This window comes from Pollicipes pollicipes, unplaced genomic scaffold (genome assembly GCF_011947565.3).
Source record: "Pollicipes pollicipes isolate AB1234 unplaced genomic scaffold, Ppol_2.1 Scaffold_6686;HRSCAF=7923_pilon_pilon_pilon, whole genome shotgun sequence".
In the NCBI taxonomy this organism is placed as follows: domain Eukaryota; kingdom Metazoa; phylum Arthropoda; class Thecostraca; order Pollicipedomorpha; family Pollicipedidae; genus Pollicipes; species Pollicipes pollicipes.
The window spans coordinates 3,225,528-3,250,375 of NW_023596921.1; the positions used below are offsets into that span (position 1 = coordinate 3,225,528).

Genomic DNA, 24,848 nt, shown 5'->3' on the forward strand with positions numbered 1-24,848 from the left:
TCGTTCCGAGAATAATGGCCGCTTGCTGGCCTTTCACATTCCGATAGTCAAGGCGCACCAGCGATGTTAAATTTTAAGGGTCAACTGGCTTCCAAGGTCCCTTCATAGTCCATGCTATGATAACTGTCACGTTTGCAAAATGGAACATGTGCCAACGCTTGCTTCAACCCAAACGCATTCATGACATCACCTCATAAAACACAAGTTTCCATGAACGAAGTAATATCCATAAAATCAAAAGGGTCATTCACCAAGCATCATATTAACAATCGAGTCATCTGCAATACAAAACCAACCGCAATGGTGCGAAACCACAAAACCGGCCGCAGATAATACAGGAAATAAATACAGAAAGAGTTAGCAATAACATAAAGGACACGGAAACAAACGCCACATTCTCCTCGCAGCATTCCGTTCCAGTCAAGCACACCTCGGTTACACCTTTGCATGAATTGCATTCGTACTAATCACAACGCAGAGGCTCTCGGTGAAATTATTGGTGTGCCCAGCCCGAGACCACCGGCCCTCGGAAACGTGCCGCAGCTGCGTGCATGACCCCTCCCATAAGCGAGAGATTGGGCACGTGGAATGGGCGCATGCGCAGATTGTGAACTGGCACATGGCAGGACGGCGAGGATGCGATATTACTGCACGGCGCCGGCCACTTAAAAAGCCGCTCAGCCCCAACCTCAGCGTTGAGGGGCCTGATAACCGCGCACCTGTCCCTAAGCTGCCTGCAGCCCACCTCCACCGATCCCCAGCCTCGCCCACAGAGCCGTGGAAGCTCCACACGTGCCTTCAGTGCGCTCAGGACACGCCAAGCGCAAGTCTAAGGCCTCGCGAACACGCCGCTGTCCTGTGCGGCGATCATGACGGCAGCATGTACATTACCAACATGGCCACACGTCCGGGCACGGCCAGCCGCGGCTGCCATGCCTCGATCCACGTCACACTCCCACTCAGCCACCCCCACCTCGCAGTGTACGCAGGGCGGCGCACGAGTCGCGAGTGAGCAAGCGGACACCGCAGATGTGCACCCCGGCGCCTCCACTGCACAACAGCCAAAACGCACAACGCAATCTGGAAGATGGTCAGGCGACTGTCGAGTGCCAACCCGAGAGCCGCGCCGGTGCGCGCCGGAACCGGGCTCGCCGCGCCCCGTTCTCGTGACGTCACAGCTCGATCTCCCGCGGTCCGGTCCGGCGCCCCGGGCGGTATCACAGCAGGGCCGGACGGGCCGCGCGAACGCTGCCGCTGCCGCCGCCGCCGCCGCCGTCACCGACATCTCATCGCACCTTCACCGATAGTCCGAGTATTTGCTGCGGGCGGCAGACGGCGGGTTGGTCAGCTGCGGCCGCCGTCGGCCGCTGCGGTGCGGCGGCGGGGGGGGGGGGGGGGAGGGCAAACAGTGACGGCGGTTGGTGGCAGCGCGGGGTGATGTGACCGGTACAGGGGGCACACGGCCCGACGCATGCGCACACAATACGATACAGACTTATGTGAAGAGGTCCACCAGCCAGCACAGGGCCGTGCCGCACGGTACCGGGAAACGGGCAGGCCGCGGCGTTCAGAGACCACCGGATGCCACGGGGGCAGCCGAGAAGGTACAAAGGTCGTACAGGGGCAAAATATCAGGTACATGAACGCATACGAGGGGACAGGGGCACATGAGTGTGTGCAGGGACATAGAGACGGTGCAGCGACACATGACACGGTATGGGGGGGGGGGGGGTACGTGATCAAAGTCAGCCCGTCAAGGTCAGTTCATCGCGTACAGAGGTGCAAGCAGTGGTACAGGGACACACCAACAGGAGAGAGAAAGGGACAACAGACGGTAAAATGAACTGACATAGGTCACAGGAGTTCAGACCATAAACGGCACAGGGGCCCAGCAAGCGATGTCGTACAGGAACAAGGCTGGACGATAAAGATAATAGGCCAGTAAATCGGTCGGCGGGAGGGTTTACCGTCTACGCATGGCTGGGCAACCCCATAAGAACGGAGCGCATGCAGTGGAATGCCACGTCCTGGACCAACCGCAGTGCAAACGCGACGCGCAAGGAGGAACGGGTGCGGCCGGGCACGCATATCGATTGCAAAAACACGTGTAACTAGGTCTGAGTCGGGGCATACGTGAATGAAAAATATAACAGACACCATACTTTAATCACCGTTCAATGTTCTAACATTGTCTCTGTTTACTGCTACGTACGACGACAGCCAGGTAATTCCGTATCATGAAAATGCTTCAAGCTTGTGCTGTTTTGCGGCAATGGCAGTCGGCTGTTACATGAAGCGCGGCTGTCGCATGTGTAGCAGACGTTGTGCGATACGGCAGTGTTAATAAGAAAGCAAGCGTTCACCACCGGCTGACTCTGACCAATGCTAGCAGTGTTCTACAAGCAAATTTCCCAATTGTCCAAAACGGCGAAGGTTGTTGACAAAGAAAGGCATTCGCATTTTGCGAAAAAAACACGGTAACTACTTCCAGCCACGTTTATGTCAAGGAAATAACCAAGCCAACATGAGTCCATGTGAAGTTTAATTAATTCAAGAATAAACTTCTGAGGAAATGCTTTTAATGTGAATCCTAGGAGCAAAATAGTCGTGATGCAGACGAAATGTGTCCCGAAGCGACCAGATGAGTTTTATCCTCGATCCCCCATCCACCAACGGAAATCCTTCCACAAGTATGGCCGATTTCGTCCAACAGTCGTACAACCGGACAACCAGCTCGCCAACAAAAACAGCCAGGTAGCCCAACACCAAGCCAGCTGCAGCCAGAATAACGCGCCGACTACGCCACACCCAGCCAACCAGACCAGCGCCAACGTTCTCAAAAGCCGATCCTGCCAATGCCCGGTTGTGAGTGTACAGCCCGGAGACGGCCCTCGGGCCCGCCTGTCCCCGCCGACCCTGCCAATGCCCCAGTGAGTGTACAGTCCGGAGACGGCCCTCGGGCCCGCCCCCCCTGTCCCCATGCGCGGGTGCATCACGTACCGATCTGTCACCGCGCCAGTACGACCTGAAACAGCAGCCGGACGACGCGTCTGAGAGGCATGCACGCGTCCGCCCGGCCCGCCGAGACAGGGGAGAAATCAGCGGCCAGCCGGAGAGGACCAGTGCCGAGACAGGGGGAGACATCAGCGGCCAGCCGGAGAGGGCCGGCCCGCCGAGACAGGGGGAGACATCAGCGGCCAGCCGGAGAGGACCGGCCCGCCGAGACAGGGGGAGACATCAGCGGCCAGCCGGAGAGGGCCGGCCCGCCGAGACAGGGGGAGACATCAGCGGCCAGCCGGAGAGGACCGGCCCGCCGAGACAGGGGGAGACATCAGCGGCCAGCCGGAGAGGGCCGGCCCCACCGAGACAGGGGGAGACATCAGCGGCCAGCCGGAGAGGACCGGCCCGCCGAGACAGGGGGAGACATCAGCGGCCAGCCGGAGAGGACCGGTGCCGAGACAGGGGGAGACATCAGCGGCCAGCCGGAGAGGACCGGCCCGCCGAGACAGGGGGAGACATCAGCGGCCAGCCGGAGAGGATCGGTGCCGGGAATATGGGAGATAGGGGAGACGGGGGAGATAGGAACGGCCAGTTGGAGAGAGCCGGCGCCGATAAAGGGGGGGGGGGGGGGGCAAGGGAAACAGGGGTGAAAGGGGGAGACAGAGAGGACAGGGGGTGACAGGGGAGACAAGAGGAGACCCGGGGAGACACGGCGAGACAATGTGAGATCGAGGGAGACAGGAGGAGACTGAGGGAGACAGGCGCGGCCAGTCGGAGGCCGGGCGCGTCGAGCGGCGCTGGGCATGCGAGAAGACGGCGAGAGCGACGAGGCGGCGTGGCGGAGGCGTGGGGCGGCGTGACAGAGGCGCGGGCCGGCGGTGCCGCTGGCGGTGACCATGCCCTGGGGACGGACACCGTTGCTGTGCTGAACCACAAGGCCACGGCATCAGTCAGCTGAATAGGGAAATATGTCTTCTTACCGGTTTGGAAATCGGCTCTAGTGTATGGGACCCGATTTCCTGTCATCATAAATAAATCCAACAGCTGAAAAACTTGCAATGTAGAGCTTACAGGGAATGCTACACATTTCAAGGCATTGAAGCAAGCATCAGATACAAAATAAGCTCACTTATGACTAGTGGTTACCTTTAAGCGGCAAAGACTGCTCTTGATAACGTGAGTTCTCCATTTACTAAATATGATCCTCAAAACGTCATTGTTTCGATTACGTCGCCGTACCGTGTACAAAGGAAGTGGGGAAATGGAATATTCCACATTTAAATATAATGATACAACCATCAGATGTGATCAAATGAGCTCAGTTACAAATGTTGGTATATTTCTAAGTTGAAAAGCCTGCTTTAGACAACACCATTTCTCTTCTTGGCAAAAATGCTCCTCTAGACGTCACCAATTGATCGCATCATCATGCCTTGCACAACATTAATTGAAAGTCAACTGACGGCCGGTATGTCTCGAAATCGCGCTCACGAACGCCAGATATGAACGACGGGATAATCCAATTTTCGTTTGGCCTTGATTTCACGATGATTTGAATGACACGGTTATAGCGTCATGGATGCCTGGGTGCCCATAAAATAATCTCCCGGAATAGCCTGCCCATCTTCGCGGGCGTGTAGCTCAGAAACTAGGAGGGTTTATATCTTTAAAAGGGCAGGACTAAGAACTGCACCGCATGATCTTCAAAATAGCTATTTCAAATCAAAACCCTATACAAATGTAGAACATTCCCTCTAAGTTTTCTCAATATTGCTTAAATATCAACGCAGCTGCTTTACACCGGTGCCTGCAGAAGAAGCACCGATAGCGCAACCAACAGTTACGGATGCGTGTTTTCCTCACGCCCTTGTTTTCACAAGGTCATCAAGTTGACACTAGTATGCGGCAGGCGGCACGACCATGCGCGCGGCCTGGGCCCCGGGGCGAGGGCGAGGGCGAGGTATCCCCCTCCGGTGTCGCGGCGCCGCGTCCCCAGTGAGGCGACAGCGTGAGCCGCCGAGCCGAGACGGCCACAAGCCGGGCTAGCGCGCCCGCAGGCCCGCACCCGTGCACGCGTCGTTCACCGCACGCACCCGGCACGCACACACACACACACGCGCGCGCGCGGCGGGCGGGCGCGTGCCCGCCGGCAGCGGCGGCTCACCCCGGCCGACCGCGGCGGCAGCGGCGGCGGCGGCGGCGGCGCGCCCGGGCTACGGCACCACACCGGCACACACGAGCGCCAGCAGCACGCGCAGGGACCTGGCGGCCGAGGGCAGACGCGCCCGGCCGGCCGGCCGGTCAGACATCGGGAACGGCAGGGAAGCGGCCAACGCTCGGCGGCCGGCCGTGCGGCCCTTTCTCGCTCGGGGAGTGGACCCTAACCGATGGCGTGGTTAAAGGTGACCATTAGTCTTGTTGAGATAAGCAAGCGGGCTTCGAACAAAGCCAGGCATGCACCGCGTGTTACAGAACACAATTCCGATGCAGGCGCAGAACATAATTGTCTCACAGAACCAAATGAAACTGCAAACGCCGAAATTCAAACGAAAGATGCTAACTCGGTACAAACGCAACGGCACCAAATCCTACAGTGGACATTCTCCTTCAGACTTCTAATCCAATCAAGTGAGCCCAGTCAACGTGATCCAGCTCGCAGGCCACATATCAAACACACACACACGCACCCACACCCACACGCACGCACGCACGCACGCACGCACGCACGCACGCACGCACGCACGCACGCACACACACACACACACACACACACACACACACACACACACACACACACACACACACACACACACACACACACACACACACACGCGCACACACACACACACACACACACACACACACACACACACACACACACACACACACACACACACACACACACACACACACACACACCACACACACACACACCAACACCGGCGCGTCGATGGGCGCCAACTGGTCAGCACACCTGCGCTGATCACGACGAAGACGTACGAGGCAGCTCGCTGCTGCCTCTTCTCTACGCCGACAGAGCGCAGCCCATCCACTCACCGCGTGCGGAACTTATCCTGGCCGCCACAGTACTCATTGATGACGAGCTTGACCAGGAACAGGTGGAAAACGCCGATCAGCAGGAAGATGGACACCCAGAAGAAGGTGGGCAGGCCGCCCAGCGCATGGCCGTGCCGATGCAGCGCCATCAGGTGGTGGTCGTGCGCCGGCGCTGCCGGGCCGCACACACTGCTGTCACGGACGTCTCCCGGGGGCGGGGGACGGGGAGCGAATACGGCAGCGTCTCCCGGAGGCGGGGGACGGGGAGCGAATACGGCAGCGTCTCCCGGGGGCGAGGGACGGGGAGCGAATACGACAGCGTCTCCCGGGGGCGGGGGACGGGGAGCGAATACGGCAGCGTCTCCCGGGGGCGGGGGACGGGGAGTGAATACGGCAGCGTCTCCCGGGGGCGGGGGACGGGGAGCGGATACGGCAGCGTCTCCCGGGGGCGGGGGACGGGGAGTGAGCACAGCTGTCTCCCGGGGGCGGGGGACGGGGAGCGAATACGACAGCGTCTCCCGGGGGCGGGGGACGGGGGAGTGATACGGCAGCGTCTCCCGGGGGCGGGGGACTGGGAGCGGATACGGCAGCGTCCTCCCGGGGGGCGGGGGACGGGGGAGCGAATACGGCAGCGTCTCCCGGGGGCGGGGGACGGGGAGCGAATACGACAGCGTCTCCCGGGGGCGGGGGACGGGGAGCGAATACGGCAGCGTCTCCCGGGGGCGAGGGACGGGGAGCGGATACGGCAGCGTCTCCCGGGGGCGGGGGACGGGGAGTGAGCACAGCTGTCTCCCGGGGGCGGGGGACGGGGAGCGAATACGACAGCGTCTCCCGGGGGCGGGGGACGGGGAGCGAATACGGCAGCGTCTCCCGGGGGCGGGGGACGGGGAGCGAATACGACAGCGTCTCCCGGGGGCGGGGGACGGGGAGTGAGCACAGCTGTCTCCCGGGGGCGGGGGACGGGGAGCGAACACGGCAGTGCCTCTCGGAAAGTCGTGAGCACGCTGGCGCTGGTCGGGTCAGCTGAACCACGAGAGGCACCGGACTCCGGCCATCATGGCTGTTTTGTGCGGCTGCTTCACCATTTCCACTGTCGACCTGGCCTAAGCTAGCACGCTCTGACTTGACGAAGGCTCACGGGCCGCACAATTGGATGCGACGAACCCATCTCTAAAGGCACACGGACCGGCGCGTAACCCATCGGTCGCCTAAGCAACGCCTCACCAAGTAATCACCCTGAAAACATAACTCCCACATCAACACGAGGCAGGGGCGCTGGCGCCCTCAGACCGCCGCCAGCGCCCATCGGCCAACGGGGGACCGACGCTGGCGCCCTCAGGCCGCCGCCAGCGCCCACCGGCCAGCGGGAGACAGATGCTGGCGCCCTCAGACCGCCGCCAGCGCCCATCGGCCAACGGGAGACCGACGCTGGCGCCCTCAGGCCGCCGCCAGCGCCCACCGGCCAGCGGGAGACAGATGCTGGCGCCCTCAGACCGTCGCCAGCGCCCAGCGGCCAACGGGAGACCGGCGCTGGCGCCCTCAGACCGCCGCCAGCGCCCACCGACCAGCGGGAGACAGGTGCTGGAGCCCACTCACCGACGTTGACCTCCTTGACGTGGATGGTATGCTTGAGCTCCTCCAGGTGCTGCCAGTCGGAGGTGATGTACAGCACCGGCGTGGGCGGGTCGGTCAGCTTTACCGGGAACCGAGTGGGCTCCGACCTGTCGCCGCACACAGCACGCCACCGTCACCACAGCTACACGCACCACCAGGCCGAGTGAAGCTGACAATTCTGCAGCCGGGTCCATACAAACGCACGTGCGGGGCGAAATAATACGACTTTTAGACAGTGAGCGGGTATTTAAAGGCCAGCGCGGTTTGAAAGGCCCAGCTAGTCGCTCATTCCACCAGAGCGTGCCTAATCAGCGTGACAACTAAGGTCCTGAGAACACTTTGGCCCTGGCTGTGCCCGACTTCCTACTCCTAACTCCGACCCATCCCGCCTGTTCAGCCACCATATGCCCCCCACCCCTTCCCCTCCCAGCCGAGCCCGTACCCGAGCCGGACGGGCACGTCCAGACAGCCGGCGTCGCAGCCGAAGTAGGACTTGTCGCTGCGGTCCAGCGTCACGTCTATGTGTGCCTTGTTGTCGTCGTCCACCGACACGCGCAGCGTCACGTGCGTGCCGTTACCAAAGTTGAGCCGCCTGCCGGAGCGTGCGGGGAAGGCTAACGAAGGGTTACGTGGGAGAGGGGGGGGGGGGGAGACTGGTGGCCGGAGCTGGAAGAGCCATAGGCGGCCCGAGCGCCCACAGGGCGGCCGAAGCCCACTGGGACCCATTGGGACCCGGCGCTGGAGATGGCGCCGGACACGCGGGGCCTGCTGATGCCTGCGCACGTAGCGCAGAGGAGCCGACACCAACGCTACAGCAGGGCCGCGACAAAACGCCGGCGGCGGCGGCCCGCCTCTGCGCGGCTCCGGCGCGTGTCGGCCGCGACAGAACGCCGGCGGCGGCGGCCCGCCTCTGCGCGGCTCCGGCGCGTGTCGGCCGCGACAGAAGCGCACCGGCGGCAGCGGCCTGCTTCCGCGCGGCTCCGGCGCGTGTCGGGCCGCGACGCCGCAGGCCGCCCGCTCACCGGAACACGTAGTCGCGGTGCAGGTCCTTGGGCTCCATGCCGAACTCCAGGTGCTGGTTAGAGAACTTGAGCGCACCCATGCTGAGGATCATAGCCTGCATCACACCGTCCGCGCCCGCGCCCAGCATGTTGTGGCAGCCCTGCGCACGCGCGGCATGAGTCACATGGCGCACGGTTTCTACGTACGGCTTGATCTACCCGCATTACTGGATTCAATGGCGCAGGAATTCTTCATTGAATGTAAAAATTGCATTACATTTGAACTACTCCACCCTCGTGCCATACGCGGTGCAATGCACCTTAGCTATAGCACTCCCACATCGCTTAATATGACATTGCAATTATGACGACAAAATCATAGTTGTTAGTGTTGGAACTGCCTGTCATTACGTAATATAAGGCATCCGTTACATGCGAGCCGCATTTTAACATTTTACTGTTCATGGCATGTTTGTAAATGAGCAAGGACGGTCTCAAAACGCTACTTCTCACACTTTTCCACGTCAAAATAGGCCCGGTTAAAGATGTGAAGAACCCATTGTTGCCACTGCCGCCTGCAGTCGTCAGAACACCCAGGAGAATCAAACACATGAGAAACATGTCTTACGCGGCCTCATCGCAACAAGACATCCCTCGTTGTCACAAGCCACAGTGTACAGCCTTCCGTGTCCCAACAACAACCGATCATCCCGGCCTCCCCCCCCCCCCCCCCTCCCCTCCCTACGCCGACGTGTCCGGGCCAGTGCTCCTGCCCGCGGCACTTCCCTTCCGACCTGCCCGTGGCGCTCCCCTCCGACCCGCCCGCGGCGCTCCCCTCCGACCCGCCCGCGGCGTTCCCCTCCGACCCCCCCGCGGCGTTCCCCTCCGACCCGCCCGCGGCGCTCCCCTCCGACCCCCCCGCGGCGTTCCCCTCCGACCCCCCCGCGGCGTTCCCCTCCGACCCGCCCGCGGTGCTCCCTTCCGACCCGCCCGCGGCGCTCCCCTCCAACCCGCCCGCAGCGCTCCACTCCGACCCGCCCGCGGCGCTCCACTCCGTCACCTTCTTCTCCAGCAGCATGAGCCAGAGGTTGGCCGTTTCGAGCACGTCCGTGACGGAGCGCAGCGGCGACCAGAGCCGGTGCGCTTGCAGCGTGTGCAGCTTGTCGCCATAGCAGCCCTCCGTGTACTGCAGGTGCGCCCGGTGCTCCGGCAGGCGGGACAGGTCCGTCGTCTGAGGGCGGCGGCACAGGGGCGCGACGCTGGATGGTGCGCAAGGACCGGTGACGGGACACCACAAAAAAGCAGGCCGGGTGCGAGGTGCAGAGGCGTCGCGCCACAGGACGCTTGTCTCGAAGATGCGGGCATTGCGATAGAATATCCATCACTTAACAGAACTGAAGCTGTGTCGCAAAATGTTTTTTAATCGCGAGCGAGGTAGGGAGCTGGATGACTTGTACGAAACCAAATGGAGACCTGAAGTCTCAGTGCTCGATGATACTCGATACGTTTATTACTCAAGACACCTTACGACTGGTTTACGACGCTCGCATAGTGCTCTAGTGCTTAGTTCCACGACAGGGAATCAGACTGCAGCAAAGAAAGACAAAAATCTGGCACTAATACGGCACACAAATTCCGCAAGGAAGACACAAGCACTTAAGTACCGTAACCCGATGCCCCCCCCCCTCCCACCTTACACCCCTGCGCAGATCCTGATCAAAGGGGACCTCTGAAAGCCGACCCTCACCTTCTCGTGCAGCGGCGCCCGAGCCTGACTCATGACGTAGTAGAGTGTAGCGTTGATGACGTCGCCGTTGATGACATCATCGGCCAGTGAGTGCGAGATGGCAAAGCCGGAAGTCCAGAGGCGCCGCCAGACCTCTACATGGGAGCTAAGCAGGCGGCTCGGATCCTCAGAGACACCCTCCGTGTACACCTGACGCACGGAGAGTGGCTGGGGTCAGTGACGGGTCACTGACGGCCATCCTGACCGCGATGCCAAGTGGGCGGAAGGGCAGACATGAACGCGCCTAGTTGTCATTACTGACATATGCTACGCGCGTGAAGTGCGTCACCAACAACACAACGACCGCCACAGCAGTCGAGCGTCAGGCGCCCACTTGCCGACCTTGCTGACGCCCAACATCCAATGACCGCCGGCGTCTGACGCCCGGCCGCTCCGCCGACACCAGCGGCGGCTGCGCCCACTGACCGCCACGGTGGCCTGCTCCAGCCGCAGCTCGGTCAGTTGGCGTCGGGCGGCCTCGTCCGATGTCTGCGGCTCGGTGTAGTTGACGGCAGTCAGACAACGCACTGTCACCAGGCTGGACCCCTTCACCTGGCGGAGGAGCGGCCGGGGCGGCGTCACAAGCGCGGGCGGCGTGGGACGGGATGGCCGCCGGCACCCGCCTCCTCTCAGGCTGGCGAGAGCAATATTTCCCGCGAGGGGGGCGCACCACCGACATGGCTACCGCCATGCCGTTGGTGAGCCGTTACGCCGCATCACGGCGTAAACCAGGCCAGTGAACGCGTGGGATGAAACGCAGGACCTGATCAGCAGTCCAGCACGGCGACACACAGCTCCTCAACAATGTCCCGGCTGTGCTGACCGACCACACGCCCGTCCGGCGGCCCACAGACGGGGGCCAGCGGCCGCCGCCGGGCGTTACACACCGTCACGCTGCCTTCCATCGTCGACGAGACGACGACGACGCCGCGGTGCTTCTGGTCGGCCGTGCGTACCACACCCGTCACCACCACGTACGGGTGGCTGTCCTGGCCGTGCACCACACTGAAGGAGGGGGGGGGGGGGGGGGGGGAAGCGAGCGTCAAAAGCGCCACGTCCTGGCCACGTGACCCGGCGCCGACAGCTGACGGAGCCGGCAGTTGGACCGTCTCGTTATTTTCTATTTGCTTTGCCTGCGGCTCAACAAGACAGTGCAGTTACCATGACCGACAATATTTTACAGCTGGCACGCGAGCCAGTTGGGAAATAGTATACTGCCAGTGCAGAAGAGAAAGACGCGTCGGCTCCGGCACCGATGTGGCCTGACCTGCCTCGTGACAGCCATCTTCACCTGCTGTTGTTCCTTCTCTCCTGTTCCGAAGACTCGCTCCGTGTCGCCCGCGTCCGAGCCTCAGTCGCCCTGTCCTACCTGCCCCGGTGCTGACCAGACCCCTGACCAGACCCCTGTGTCCCGCGTGACCCCGGTGCCTCTCCGCGCGCGCCTCGCCGCCTCACCTGTCGCGGCGGACGGCGGCGCCGCTCCACTGGGAGACGCCGCGCTGGCGCAGCTCCAGCATCTGGTCAAGCTCGGTTGGGTTCCGCACTTTGATCTCCTGCACCAGCAGACCCGGTAGCGTCCGATGCGCGAAGTACTGCCGGCCGGCGGACAGACGGACGGCGGGTCAGGCAGCAGCGGGGATCACACGGCTGAAAGGGGATCACACGGCAGGCGGGGGATCACACGGCTGGCGGGGATCACACAGCTGGCAGGGGATCACACGGCTGGCGGGGGATCGTACGGCAGGCGGAGGATCACACAGTTGGCAGTGGATCACACGGCTGGCGGGGATCGTACGGCAGGCGGGGGATCACACAGTTGACAGTGGATCACACGGCCGGCGGGGGATCGCACGCCAAGGCAGGGGATCACACGGCAGGCGGCAGATTACACGGCTGGCAGGGGATCACGCGGCTGGCGGGGGATCACACAACTGGGAGGGAATCACACGGCCTGCGGGGGATCACATAGCTGGCAGGGGATCACACGGCCAGGCAGGGGATCACACAGCAGGCGGGGGATCCCACGGCCGGCGGAAGATGACACAGCTGGCAGGGGATAACACGGCCGGCGGGGGATCGCACGGCAAGGCGGGGATCACACGGCCGGCGGACGGACGGCCGGCGAGTCAGGCCGCAGCGGGGACCACACGGCCAGCGGTGGATCACACGGCAGGCGGGGGATCACACAGCTGGCGGGGGATCACACGGCCGGCGGACGGACGGTCGGCGAGTCAGGCCGCAGCGGGGACCACACGGCCAGCGGTGGATCACACGGCAGGCGGGGGATCACACAGCTGGCGGGGGATCACACGGCCGACGGACGGACGGCCGGCAGGCCAGGCCGCGAAGTTTTGTTTTTCTTTGACAATCTGAGATCTATCCCAAAATCTGTAATTCAGCATACGACGACGCACAATCTCACTTGAAAAATCACCAAAAACGGCGACATGCAAGGCATTACGCGACATGCGTGACAAGTAGGGAACGCCGGAGGAGCCTCTGAAGAGTGCACCTACTCGTATATAGCCACACCACCACAACCCGCTCCAGGCTGCGCTCGTCACTACCGTGGGTAACCCCTCCCCCCCCCCCCTCTGTGGACGATTGTCCAGCTCCTAACCCAGCCGCGTACCTTGTATGTGACGTCCAGGGAGCGGTCACCCATCGGATAACACTGCAGCCGCTGCACCACGCCGTCCACGTACTGCACCACCACGACCTCTTGCGGCGATTCAGTGGCGCCATCTAGCACGGCGCTCACCACTGGCATGAACGGCACGCTGGCGTTCAGCGTCCGCTGGTCACGCGCGTACACGGGCGAGTCCTCGCTCGCTGCCAGCGCCACGTGGCCGTTGCCCACGTACGGCACGTGCTGGTGGTCGCCGGGCCGCGGCGGCACGTGTGACAGCACCGAGTCGAGCCGGGCTAGCTCGGCATCGAAAGCGTACAGCCGCTCACGGATACACTGCCGAGGTCCGTCGGCGGCTGCGGCGGGACGACGCCTGGTCAGCCGGTGTCCCCCGATGGAGCAGTCATTCCAAACCGCCACACGAGACACTAGTCCCATTGCGGGCACGGGCCGTGCCTTAAGTGTAGTGCACCACAATCAATTTGAAAGAATGGAATACTGCCGAGCACTCAAGTAAAGCGCCGAACAACAGGTTGAAAACACACATCTTGCGAGCAGAGAACATCTCGACCGCTGATACTGTTCAACATCACAAACCCCCAACAGCTGCGAAAAATCCACACGGACATCAGTACAGCCAACAGCGCAGCCAGGCAGGCCGGGCCGGGCCCAGGCCGGGCACTTACAGTGCACGTTGGGCAGCGGGAGCGGCCGCGGCCGGGATGAGCCGAGCAGCCAGCGCAGCATACCAGGACCCACATACAGGACGAACGCCGAGGCCACGATCACCAGAAACAGAGCCCGCCGGGACCTGCAGAGCACCGGCGGCCAGGAGAGCCCAGCACAGCGAGTCCCTGTCCCCAGTGGGAAGAGGCCTTTCCCGATTCGTACTCAGCGCAGTAAATTAAAAGCGGCACGCGTGAATACTAGGCACAGCTGTGCCCATCACGAGCAGCCAGGTGTGGGCGCCGTTCATGTGAACACGGATCGATACTCGCCATTACACGTAAGCTCGAACCGAAAGAACACGTGGTCGCCTGTAACACCTGCTGCCGTCGCGACCCGTGAGCGGTTTTGGGGGTCACGTGGCATGCATCATTGAAGCGCCGTCAGGTTTTCACAGATATCACGGCCTAACAATGTATGGATGTTAAGTACCGCGCGCACATCCAGGGTGTCTGTTTGCGTTGGCCACGCCCCAGGGCTGCATTCTTTGAAGTCAAACAGTCCCCATCATCAAACGATACCGACGTCGTTTGCTCGCGCTATCTGGCGCAGCACCTAAGTTTGTGTACGCAGGTCGACGTGAGCTGACCTTGCAATGCTGACAGCATGGCAGCCAGTGTGCATCGCATCAATCACACGCCGATGTGGAAGGCGGCGGGAGGCACGTGGTGGCTCGTGACCATGTATCCAGCACAACTTACGAGATGTTGCCCTCCACGAGGCGCCGGCCAGCCTTGATGATGTCCTCAATCGCCATGATGATGCTGCAAAACACCGACATGCCCGGTCACTGACCTGGCCACCTACTGGCAAAGTTAGCACAGCGGGGCAGAGGAGCGATACACGCGTGTCATAAGATCTGCAGCACCCGGCACTGGCTACACCACACGCACCGTCAGAACAGCGGGGTAGAGGAACGACACACGCATGTCATAAGATCTGCAGCACCCAGCACTGACTACACCACACGCACCGTCCAAATAGCGGGACAGAGGAGCAATACACGCATGCCATATGATCTGCAGCACCCAGCACTGGCTTCACCACACGCACCGTCAGAACAGCGAGGCAGAGCAGCGATACACGCGCGTCATAAGATCTGCAGCACCCAGCACTGGCTTCACGGCAAGGTGAGAAATGTTCTATGGCTTTCTGGCTGTGCATGCGTTTTTTATTTCATGAGTGCCATGAGTGCTAACGTGTTGATGAGCAGTACTCATGAGTACCACATGAGTGCGAAACTATCCGAGGCGTAGCGGGGGGGGGGGGGGGGGGGGGGGGAGTGAAGACGTGTTGGTTTTCTGAAAAATCTGCGACGTTCCTCCACCAATATGCATACAGCAGTATTTGCGGATAACCGATTTAATGTGTTGCCACATGCGGTGTCATTAGGCAGCATACTTTCTTTAGGACCAGACGTCATTACAACCAAATCGAATAATCTCAATGACGGAATGCTTCCCTTCGAAATTGAAAACATTAGTATTCAGGCCCTTCCATGATACTTTGTGCAAAGTTTAAGACGCGCCTAACATAACGGCGGATGCTTCACAACAGTACACCAAGCTACCGCCTTAACCAGCCTTGCGTGGCGGCAGCATCGTCAGTTGAAACAACCCTGCCATCTCTTACTTTCTCCCTGAACGTGGCCGGGACTTGATGCCCCTGAGATGAGACATCAAAAGCGATGGCAGCCACGAAGATAAAATTTCCATGATAATCATATTTTTGTCACGCGAAACAAACTTCAGAATGCTTTAAACGCATAAGTAATACACATAAGCGCATTAAGATGCTCATCAAGGTTCGCAAGATCTCGACATGATTACAGACCCATCCCGTCTCCCCGAGGACCACTACCGAACAACTCATCATTTCCACTCAGCCAACCGCTTGTGCATACCCTGACACCCTGTTTCGACACAGCAGAACACAATGCGTCATGCATTCGGCTTCTAATGTTCCCCTCGTTAAAACAAGGCGTCAGCGAAATTGACAAAAGTGGCGCGGCAGACCAGCATAATTTGGTGATTTGTAGTTTCGTTGTAAATATATATATATATATATATATATATATATATATATATATGTGTGTGTGTGTGTACGCGTGCTTTAAACTTCGACAAACGAGACCAAAATATTGTGGCGTGTCAATTTGTTCAACAATTCACGAATTTTGCAATGCATCGCGCGCAGGCAATCTCGTGAGTAACGTCCCGAATTGAGAGAAGGATCGTTACTTTCGTACCGGGTGTCCCACAAAACGTGCGACATTGGTTTTATCAATCAGAATTTTAAATAAACACGACTGCCTAGAGCAGGGTGTATGTAAATATATTGATATACGAGCGTGGAACTATCACTAAAGCTTTACACCTGCGAGGGCAAGCACTCCATGCGCTCTAATTTCCGTTGAACACGCATGACTGCACATGGCCGCGTGAACATGTATGTCCAACGACATCCCGCACAAGAAAGACTGATCGCTCACTTCAGGGGACCCGGATATGATGTACCCACACATAGGCATCATATCTACGCCCCAGATGTGGAACACACTCGATGTCAGACATGGTATATAGCAAATGTCTGGCTTAGAAGGCGAATCCGAAGTCAAGACAATGACATCAAGCTCAAGTAAAAACCGAAACCAGTGGCTTCAAAGTTTGAAGCCACTGGTTTCGGTTGAACTGGTTGAAGCCACACAACGAAACCGAAACCAAAGTCAGTGCCGCCCAACATGGGACACGCGGGGTAACGCCGAACGCACTGTCTTCAAATTCCGAAGTCAAAGCGGAAGATGGGCCTTGTGCACCATAGGGCTTCGCGAGACGAAAAACATGTTAAGTCTGCTAAAACCGCATAGGATCAGAGACGTGATCAGGGTTTGGTGGAGCAGCTGAGGGTCATACCATAACGAATCGAGTATTTTTTCGAGCTATCGACTTCGTCTTATGTGTTAGTGTTTGTCCATGATGTAAGAAAGCAAGATCTTCAGTACCTGGTTCTTTCCGCATCGTGATCTCAGAGTTCTTAGCTGAGTTCTCGACCTTCGATATACAGGGATGTGCTGGTTAAGCGGCGTTATAGTGCAAACATTGATATATTGGTGGAACTGGACGTTGCAAGTCAGGCGTATGATCATAACCCAAGCTTCATACGTTGATTACTGTTAACATAACGAACGCTCGCGCTGTGACGTCGTTTAGCCAGTCTTTCCCGCCATATTGAAGGTCGTCTTCCCCGCAGCGGAGCTCTGAGCCGATAATATCAGTATTTGTACAATGTCTCAGACAGCTATTCCTTCAGCCATTGTCCGGTGCTGATTGGTCACGGCACGACGGGCTGGTGTTGGGCCTTTTGCCATGTATACGCCGCAGCGTCCAACAATAGCAATGAAAAGTCCGAGTTACGGCACGGAAAAAATGTCTTTATACAGTCAAGTCATAAGTGCAGTGAAGCAATTACTATGATGAAGGCAAAGTTGAAGATTACATGAAGTCCCAACTTGAGCTAAGATTTGAAACACTTTAAAGCTGAAGCAGCCCTCAAAACGGCACAACACCGAGGCAGAACCTAACGGTAAAAATGGCGCGGGAACCGTAGTCAAACGCGAAGCCATTGGAGAAAAACCCCAGCTTCGCGAAAGCGAAGCTGATCCGCGAGGCCGGGTTCGTTGTCATGCCTGCCAGCACCATGCTCCCTGTCTGATGTCAGTGCCAAAGCTGATGCAAGTCTCTATGAGCTGGCTACTGACAAAACCCCATCCAGGATGGAACATATTACAATCAGCTGACACCTGTGATGTCTTGTGTATCCACTCCAAACCCAAGTCATAATGTCATTGCACAACCATTTGGCCATAATGTCTGAATATCTGCAAACCAGATTATTTGCAGCAGCCCTTGTTCATACAAGGGCTTCTCTTCCAGACAAGATCCTCCAAGATCCTCAGATTATTTGCAGCAACCTTTGTCCATACAAGGGCTTATCCTCAAGTTCCAGACAAGTTCTAGATATTTAAATGCAGAGCACATCCTTGGAGACAACAGGAACTCTTGTGTTTGAACAAATGAACAAAATGGAACAAAATTAACAAAAAAAAAGACAAAAAGAGCAATTGATTCCCATAGAACCTCAGTGTTTTTAGTCTGGGAAAGCCCTGCATAACTATGCCAGAGATGTAGACCACAGGTAGTGCATACCATGGGTACCCTGTAGTGACTGCCATCCATGACAGGATGGGAGGTGAACAATGCCATGCAGCCTCAGCAGCTGAGAGTATTACAAAGCCTCAATGGTAAGTGCATGCATCTACAAGTATATAAGCAACCTCAAAATGCAGGCATAGGGAAAAGTCTATCTATAAATGTTGTGGCAAGCAACACACAAAGGACAGTATAAAAGTATGTATATGATGCTTGTAAGGCATGTTAGATCAGAAGATTTAAGAAAATGATAACACACCTCTATTCTAGATGATTTTCAAGTTCCCTGGCTTTGCTTATATCTTGCCCAAAATGAATTACAGTTTACAGCTAACTTCTACAATTAATCACAGCATTCATGCTCCTGAAAGTAACAAAATGAAGGTTTGTACAGACTCAGCACATTAGAAAGAGCTAACTTTATGACCTACCAATCAAAGCACACCCAATTGGGGACAAGGTGGCATTGTCTTGGTGCACTCAAGCTGGCCTGCTTCCTGAAAAAATTACTCACCACTTAAGCAGCAGAGCTTTGGCTTTGTTAATTAGATGTAGGGAAATAGTTTTTATCCAACTTGATACCCCTCCTCAAAGCACAAACATACAACATTGAGATGAAAGTGTGCCAAATCTGTAGAAAACTTGTTTTTGCATGTCAACTTATGATGATCTGTCCAACTTTCCAACATTACATTTAAATAGAACTCCTATTTCCTTTGTTCTCCAATATAATGCCTGGAGCATTGTCCTCATGCTGGGACAAGTTTTGGTCATTGAAATTCCTTGAATCTGTCATCAAGACCAAAGGACAATATGGCTTTTTGCAAAGGAGTCACTTATCAAAGTACTTATGCACTATGATGCACATGCATATACTCCCATCCTGATAATTATTGGTTATAGCCATTGGAATGTTATAATCTGATGACTAAGCCTAGTACCACATAGACCATGTATATATGCATAGACCACATAGACCATGCATTATATATATTATGATTTTTATTAATATTGCCAAAATTATTTCCACAATTAAGATAGTAGATACCTCTGACACCTTATGGGGAGATGGAAGACCCTTAACAGGTGCATTATTTTATATAGTTATCATGCCTTTGGTAATCTTTCACAATGTCATCCCACCTCTTTATAAATTATTTCCATACTCTTTGGCACAAGTAGTGGCGAGGAATAGAAACACAAAAGGTCAGTTAACAAGTTAAAAGCCCAGCACAAGCATCATGGCCACACCTCAATGAGAACTTGTGATGCGTTCATTGGTGGTCATTGCGGGAGGCAGACAGCTCTGGAACCAGTAAGATGAAAAACACTTGTAGCAATGCAAGGTATTTTGTTATGCAAGACCATGGTTTCGTCCGTGAATCTCCGAACCGATTAATGATGAAATTGCGTTGCGACAAATGCCTGCTTGAGGTGTCGGCCAAAATGTGGACTGCTCAACTCCAATTTCCAGCTAAATACCATAGAATTATCCGCACTGATGACAATACATTCATGAATTTGTGGTCCAAACCGCCAGGGTTTTGTTAAAAAGTCGTTTCCACAGCGCACGTGCAGCTCGTCACGAACCTACGTAACACAAGCGCGCTTCAATTTGGTCTGAGCACGTCCACCGAGCGACGATTACTCTGCTGTACACATTTCAGCGCAGATAAGACAGCGTGGCGCGATTTTTCATTTACGGGCGCTGATGCCCTCGTGACCCGAGGTGTAGTGGCCAACCCGTGGGTCGCGGGGGGTGTGTAACGCGGAGGGCATGCAATAATGGTAGCGCGGGGCCGGACTTTTCTATTGTAATGCGTTACTATGTTGCTGGTCTGATTTTTAATATGTTGTGAGTCTCGAAGTGGCTTGTGCTTTCATGAAACATGCTGTGCCTGTAGAGCAGTTGAATGCATAGGTATAGATTATATAGTTATACAGTTAATTTATTCAGGAGTTGGAATTTTCGGTGTAGGTGTACTTTCCTACCTAACGTTAGAAAAAATTATTGCACACCATTCGTCGTGTTCAAGGCGGCACATATCGTAAATCATCTCAAAACAGGTAGAATCATGCTCCTACCTTCGAATTTCAATAACTTCGATGGCGAGCTCCCGAGCGCCGCGCGCACCGCACCGCCTGGACTCCCCAGCGCCGTTTCTGCGTTGCCGTTGCGTAAATACAATATTTCTGCTTACCAAGAACTTTACAAAATGTACGGGACCAGGGTAAACCATTCGTCGTGTTTAAGGCGGAACATATCGTAAATAATTTCAAAACAGATAGAATCATGCTCCTGCCCTCGAATTTCAATAAATACGATAGCGAGCTCCCGGGCGCCGCACGCCCCGCACCGCACTGCCTCGACTTCCAAGCGCCGTTTCTACGTTGTTGCGAAAGCACAATATTCTGCTTATCAAGAACCATAAAACATGTACGGGACCAAGGTAACAATAATAAAGCAACCAAAATCGTTTCTTATCGAGTTTAGATACATTTATGGAACACGCAGGCCAGAATAGTCCAGAACATATCCTAACCTAACCTAACCTAACCTAACCTAACCTAACCTAACCTTACCTAACTGAGAATAGACCAGAACCTAAGCTAAGCCAAGCTAAGCTAGCCTGACCTGACCTGACCTAACCTAACCTAACTTAACCTAACCTAACCTAACCTAACCTCCCCACCCTATATCCCCTTCAACCCAGCATCTCATTAGGCATCCATGTTCCATGCCATATAAAGGTGCCATATAGTGAGCTTTTATTTAGCTGCCATGTTCTCATTTTGCTTTACATTCCCCACTCAATCCCCCTGCAACCCATGGTCCCGTTGGCGTCGAGGATCAAATTTCATGGATTCTTGCTACCTTGTCCCGGTACATTTTTATGGTTCGCAGTAAATATGGTTTATAGTTATAGTATGGTTTATATAGTATAGTTTATAGTTATAGTTCTGGTTTATAGTATGGTTCGCAGTTAATATGGTTTATATGGTAAATATGGTTATGGTAAATATGGTTTATGTTTAGTAAATATTTTTATGGTTCGCAATTAGGTTATGGTTGTCCTGCCTTAAAAATGACGAATGGTTTACTTTGGTCCCGTACATTTTGTACAGTTCTTGGTACGCAGAAATATTGTATTTACGCAACGGCAACGCGGAAACGGCGCTGGGGAGTCCAGGCGGTGCGGTGCGCGCGGCGCTCGGGGGCCCGCCATCGAAGTTATTGAAATTCGAAGGTAGGAGCATGATTCTACCTGTTTTGAGATTATTTACGATATGTCATGCCTTAAACACGACGAATGGTGTACAACGATTTTTTCTAACGTTAGGTAGGAAAGTACACCCTGACCGAATTTTCCTTTTCACTTAAGCTGCCCACTCCCCACCCACCTTGGAATTGAGCACCCCCAACTTTTGGGGGAAAGCAGGCTAAATCTTAGGGAAGCCCCCATTTGTTGGCATATTTTGAGGGCATGTTGAATCATTTTTCACTCTGCCTCTCCCCCCAATCATTTTGGGAAGTTACACCACTAATATTTCATGCCTATGAGTGCTACCTTCTAAAGCAGGAGAGTAAATTGTTAAATCTGGGTGGTCAGGGCTTATAGGCATAGGCATTCTAATGACTTAGGGTGTCTGTACTGATCACCAAGGCTTGATTGACCACTCTATGTTTCTGCCTTTTGTTGTCTATGTACCATACTGGTGTTAAGCAGGCATTTTTGCTTCATTTTAGTGATATAGTCTATAACAGAGTATGGTGCATCAAAAACTGACAGGAATGGTGTTGTATGATGTGTGAGGTCTCACTGATTCTGGGCAGCAAAACCCCACTACTGGGCAGCATTCTATAGGGCAGCATCTATATAGGGCTTCAGGTGTAAAATATGAAGGTCAAATTGTCATGTTTTAGAAACTACACCATGTTAGCATACACAAGCAGGGAAGGATTACAGACAGAGGTTTCTGGTTCTGACAATCTCACGAGAACTTTGTGCAGTTACAGTCCATCTGCATTGCGGATTCTGCATTGTTCCTCCTGACCCATGCACCATCCCCGACAAAACCATAAGTGCACTATTGGTGCTGACACATCTTGAAATTTTCAGGCATTTCCTCATTGCTACAAAAAAGCATGGCTGAACCATTTGACAGTCTGCCCTCCGACGACGATTCCGCCGAGCCAGAGGAGGTTTGGGGCACGGCGGCCGCCGGCGATCCCCGTCCCTCCCACCGGCGCTGCATCGTGCACATCGACATCGACTGCTTCTACGCGCAGGTCGAGATGCTGGAGCGTCCCGAGCTGCGGGAGCTCCCGCTCGGCATCCAGCAAAAGAACATTGTCGTCACCAGCAACTACGTGGCGCGTGCACGTGGCGTCGGCAAGTGCTGTTACGTCGCCGAGGCGCTGCAACGCTGCCCCGACCTGGTGCTTGTGAACGGCTCCGACCTGACCCGTTACCGGCGCATGTCGGCGCGCGTCCACCGCGTGCTCACGCGCTTCTCACGCCGCGTCGAGCGGCTCGGCTTCGACGAGAACTTCCTGGACGTGACGGAGGCGACGGTGGCGCGGCTGGCGACCGAGACGCCGGCCAACGCCGACGGCCACGTGTTCGGCGACCGGCGCGATGGCTGCGCGTGCGGCTGCGCGCCGCGCCTGACGACCGCGTCGCACGTGGCGGCCGAGGTACGGCGCGCGCTCCGCGACGAGCTCGGCATCAGCAGCTGCGCCGGCGTCGGCTTCAACAAGCTGCTGGCCAAGCTGGCGTGCGCGGCGCACAAGCCCGACCAGCAGACGACCGTGTTCGCCGGCGGCGTGGACGCGCTGCTGCTGGGCGCCGGCGCGGCGCGCGGCCTGCCCGGCGTTGGCGCGCGCATGGCCGAGATGCTGGCCGAGCTTGGCGTGCGCTCCGTGGAGGACCTGCGACGCGCGCCGACTGAGCGGCTGCGTGCCGCGCTCGGTCGCGGCGCCGACACCGCGCGCGCACTGGCGTTCGGTGCCGACGAGGCCGAAGTGAAGACGTCGTCGGCGGCACTTAGCCTCGGCGTTGAGGACGGCTTTAAATGCGTCGACAACGTGGGGGAATGCGAGCTGAAGCTGCGGGAGTTGGCGCGCCGCGTGCTCAGGCTGCTGCGCGAGGACGGCCGACCTCCCACCGTGCTAAAGGTTTCCGTCCGGCGCTACCACAAAGACAACTATTACCGCTTTCGCGAAAGCCGACAGAGCAAGGTGCCGCCTTCGCTGTTCCCCAAGGCCGTCTCACACGCCGATGACATCGAGGTGGTCGACAGGGTCGTGGCGGAGGCGATGGTCCTGCTGAAGAAGATGCTGAAGAACGAACCCTTCCATCTGACGCTGCTAGGCCTGATGGTGACCGGTTTCTCGGAACCGAGCGAGTCGGCGCAAGGAGGCATCTCGAGGTTTGTGCAAAAGGCGACCTCGGTACCGGTCAAGAGGAAGAAGTCGATCGACTCGGCGGAGGATGATGATCCGGCGCCCGGAGGGGTGGACAGGGCTGTGTGGGCTAGCCTCCCGTCCGACATCCAATCGGAGCTCCTCCAGGAGCAGAGCTTCGGTTTCAGCAAGAGGCGTAAGCAGCAGTCGATCGCAAAATACTTTGACGGAGCCTCGAGTTCGACCTGTAAGCTGGAAAGTAACGCAAATGTGGTGGCACTGGACACGGGTCCCGACGTCCCGGAGACCGTCTGCAGGTGCCCTCCTCGACGCAGCAGTGCGTCGCCGGTGGAGGTCATAGAGCAGCTCGACGGTGGTGACAGTGACCTGGACGACCCGGGGTCGCCGGTGGTCTCTCGCTCGGCCGTCAAGCACGCAGTGGACGTCGGGTCAGTCCCGTGGAGCCCCGCGATTCCTACCAAACTCGCCGGCACGTCTGAAATAGCGGAGAGAAGAGACCCGCCGGACGTCGCCGCTCCCGGGACTGGCACCTCCGACAATCCGTCGGGCAGGTCCGGACCATCTCACTCTTCGGCGTCAAAACGCCGTGCCGCAACGGACCCTGCTGTCGAGCTTGTCGACCTCGCGGTGCCGGAGCTGGCGGACTCGACGCCTCCTGAACCCGACCCCCCGGCAGAGAACCCCGCGTCACCGGCAGACCCATCCGACTCCCGGGCGGTGGCGCGCGGGCCGTCCCCGCCCGGTACCCGGCGGGAGGTGGGGTGTGCGGGACAGGCACCGAAGGCTTGCGGTGTGCCGGCTCCGCACCCCTGGGACCAGGACGTGTTTAGTCAGCTGCCGCCCGACATCCAGTTCGAACTCAAGATGGCGCAACGGGCTGAGCGGCGGCGGTCCTGCGCGCCGTCGCCAGCGCGGTCCAAGGACAGGACGCGCACCGCGGTCGCCAAGAACGGGCTCATCATGAGGTTCTTCAAGAAGTGATTGGGTGTCTCGAGGCCGTGGACTGGTCGGGTGGCCAGTTCTCATGCACGTACTCTGCTGTCTTTACTGATCGTGGAACATGTGTTTTCGATCTGTTGGAGGCGTCGGACGATCGTCGATAACCTGCCGCTGCTGCTGGAGCGGCCTCGCTCGCCAGGTCGCTGGCACACCGGTCTTTCCATACAAGTGCCATGCACGCGTCATGCGTTTGTCATTAACGTCATGTCACGCTGATAGGCATGCCGCCGCGCTTTGAAGCACCGGCGAGGCACCCACGGGACCAGAGCTTACGCATCTTGGATCCAGAGGAGTTGAGAATGAACGCTTTACTTGTCGATCCTTGTTTGTTGAGCCTTTCCCTCTAGTCTGGTATGTCCTCAACACGTGTCTTGCCAGCGGCCTTTCGACGGAAGAGACA

General features: G+C 57.1%; 2 protein-coding genes across 8 annotated transcripts; one reads left to right on the forward strand and one right to left on the reverse strand.

Annotated features, from left to right (window-relative positions):
• On the reverse strand, positions 1–19,719 carry LOC119107528 (uncharacterized protein KIAA2013 homolog). 7 transcript variants are annotated; one of them, XM_037231000.1, is made up of 16 exons: positions 19,612–19,627; positions 19,273–19,327; positions 14,515–14,577; positions 13,774–13,898; positions 13,091–13,443; positions 11,914–12,050; positions 11,346–11,463; positions 10,885–11,010; positions 10,420–10,608; positions 9,733–9,903; positions 8,694–8,833; positions 8,114–8,263; positions 7,654–7,778; positions 6,058–6,229; positions 3,001–3,025; positions 1–1,319 (listed from the first exon to the last, which is right to left on the reverse strand). In XM_037231000.1, exons 3-16 carry the CDS (start codon positions 14,568–14,570, stop codon positions 1,287–1,289), a joined length of 1,920 nt encoding a protein of 639 aa, XP_037086895.1. In that variant the 5' UTR covers positions 14,571–14,577; positions 19,273–19,327; positions 19,612–19,627; the 3' UTR covers positions 1–1,286. The 7 variants fall into 7 exon arrangements, with proteins under 7 accessions (XP_037086895.1, XP_037086893.1, XP_037086894.1 ...); XM_037230998.1 differs by having other exon boundaries at positions 19,273–19,719; XM_037230999.1 differs by lacking the exon at positions 19,273–19,327 and having other exon boundaries at positions 19,612–19,710.
• Positions 19,720–21,975: 2,256 nt separating this feature from the next.
• On the forward strand, positions 21,976–24,823 carry LOC119107122 (DNA polymerase iota). Its single transcript, XM_037230494.1, has 2 exons — positions 21,976–21,995; positions 22,143–24,823. Exon 2 carries the CDS (start codon positions 22,169–22,171, stop codon positions 24,428–24,430), a length of 2,262 nt encoding a protein of 753 aa, XP_037086389.1. The 5' UTR covers positions 21,976–21,995; positions 22,143–22,168; the 3' UTR covers positions 24,431–24,823.
• Positions 24,824–24,848: the final 25 nt, after the last annotated feature.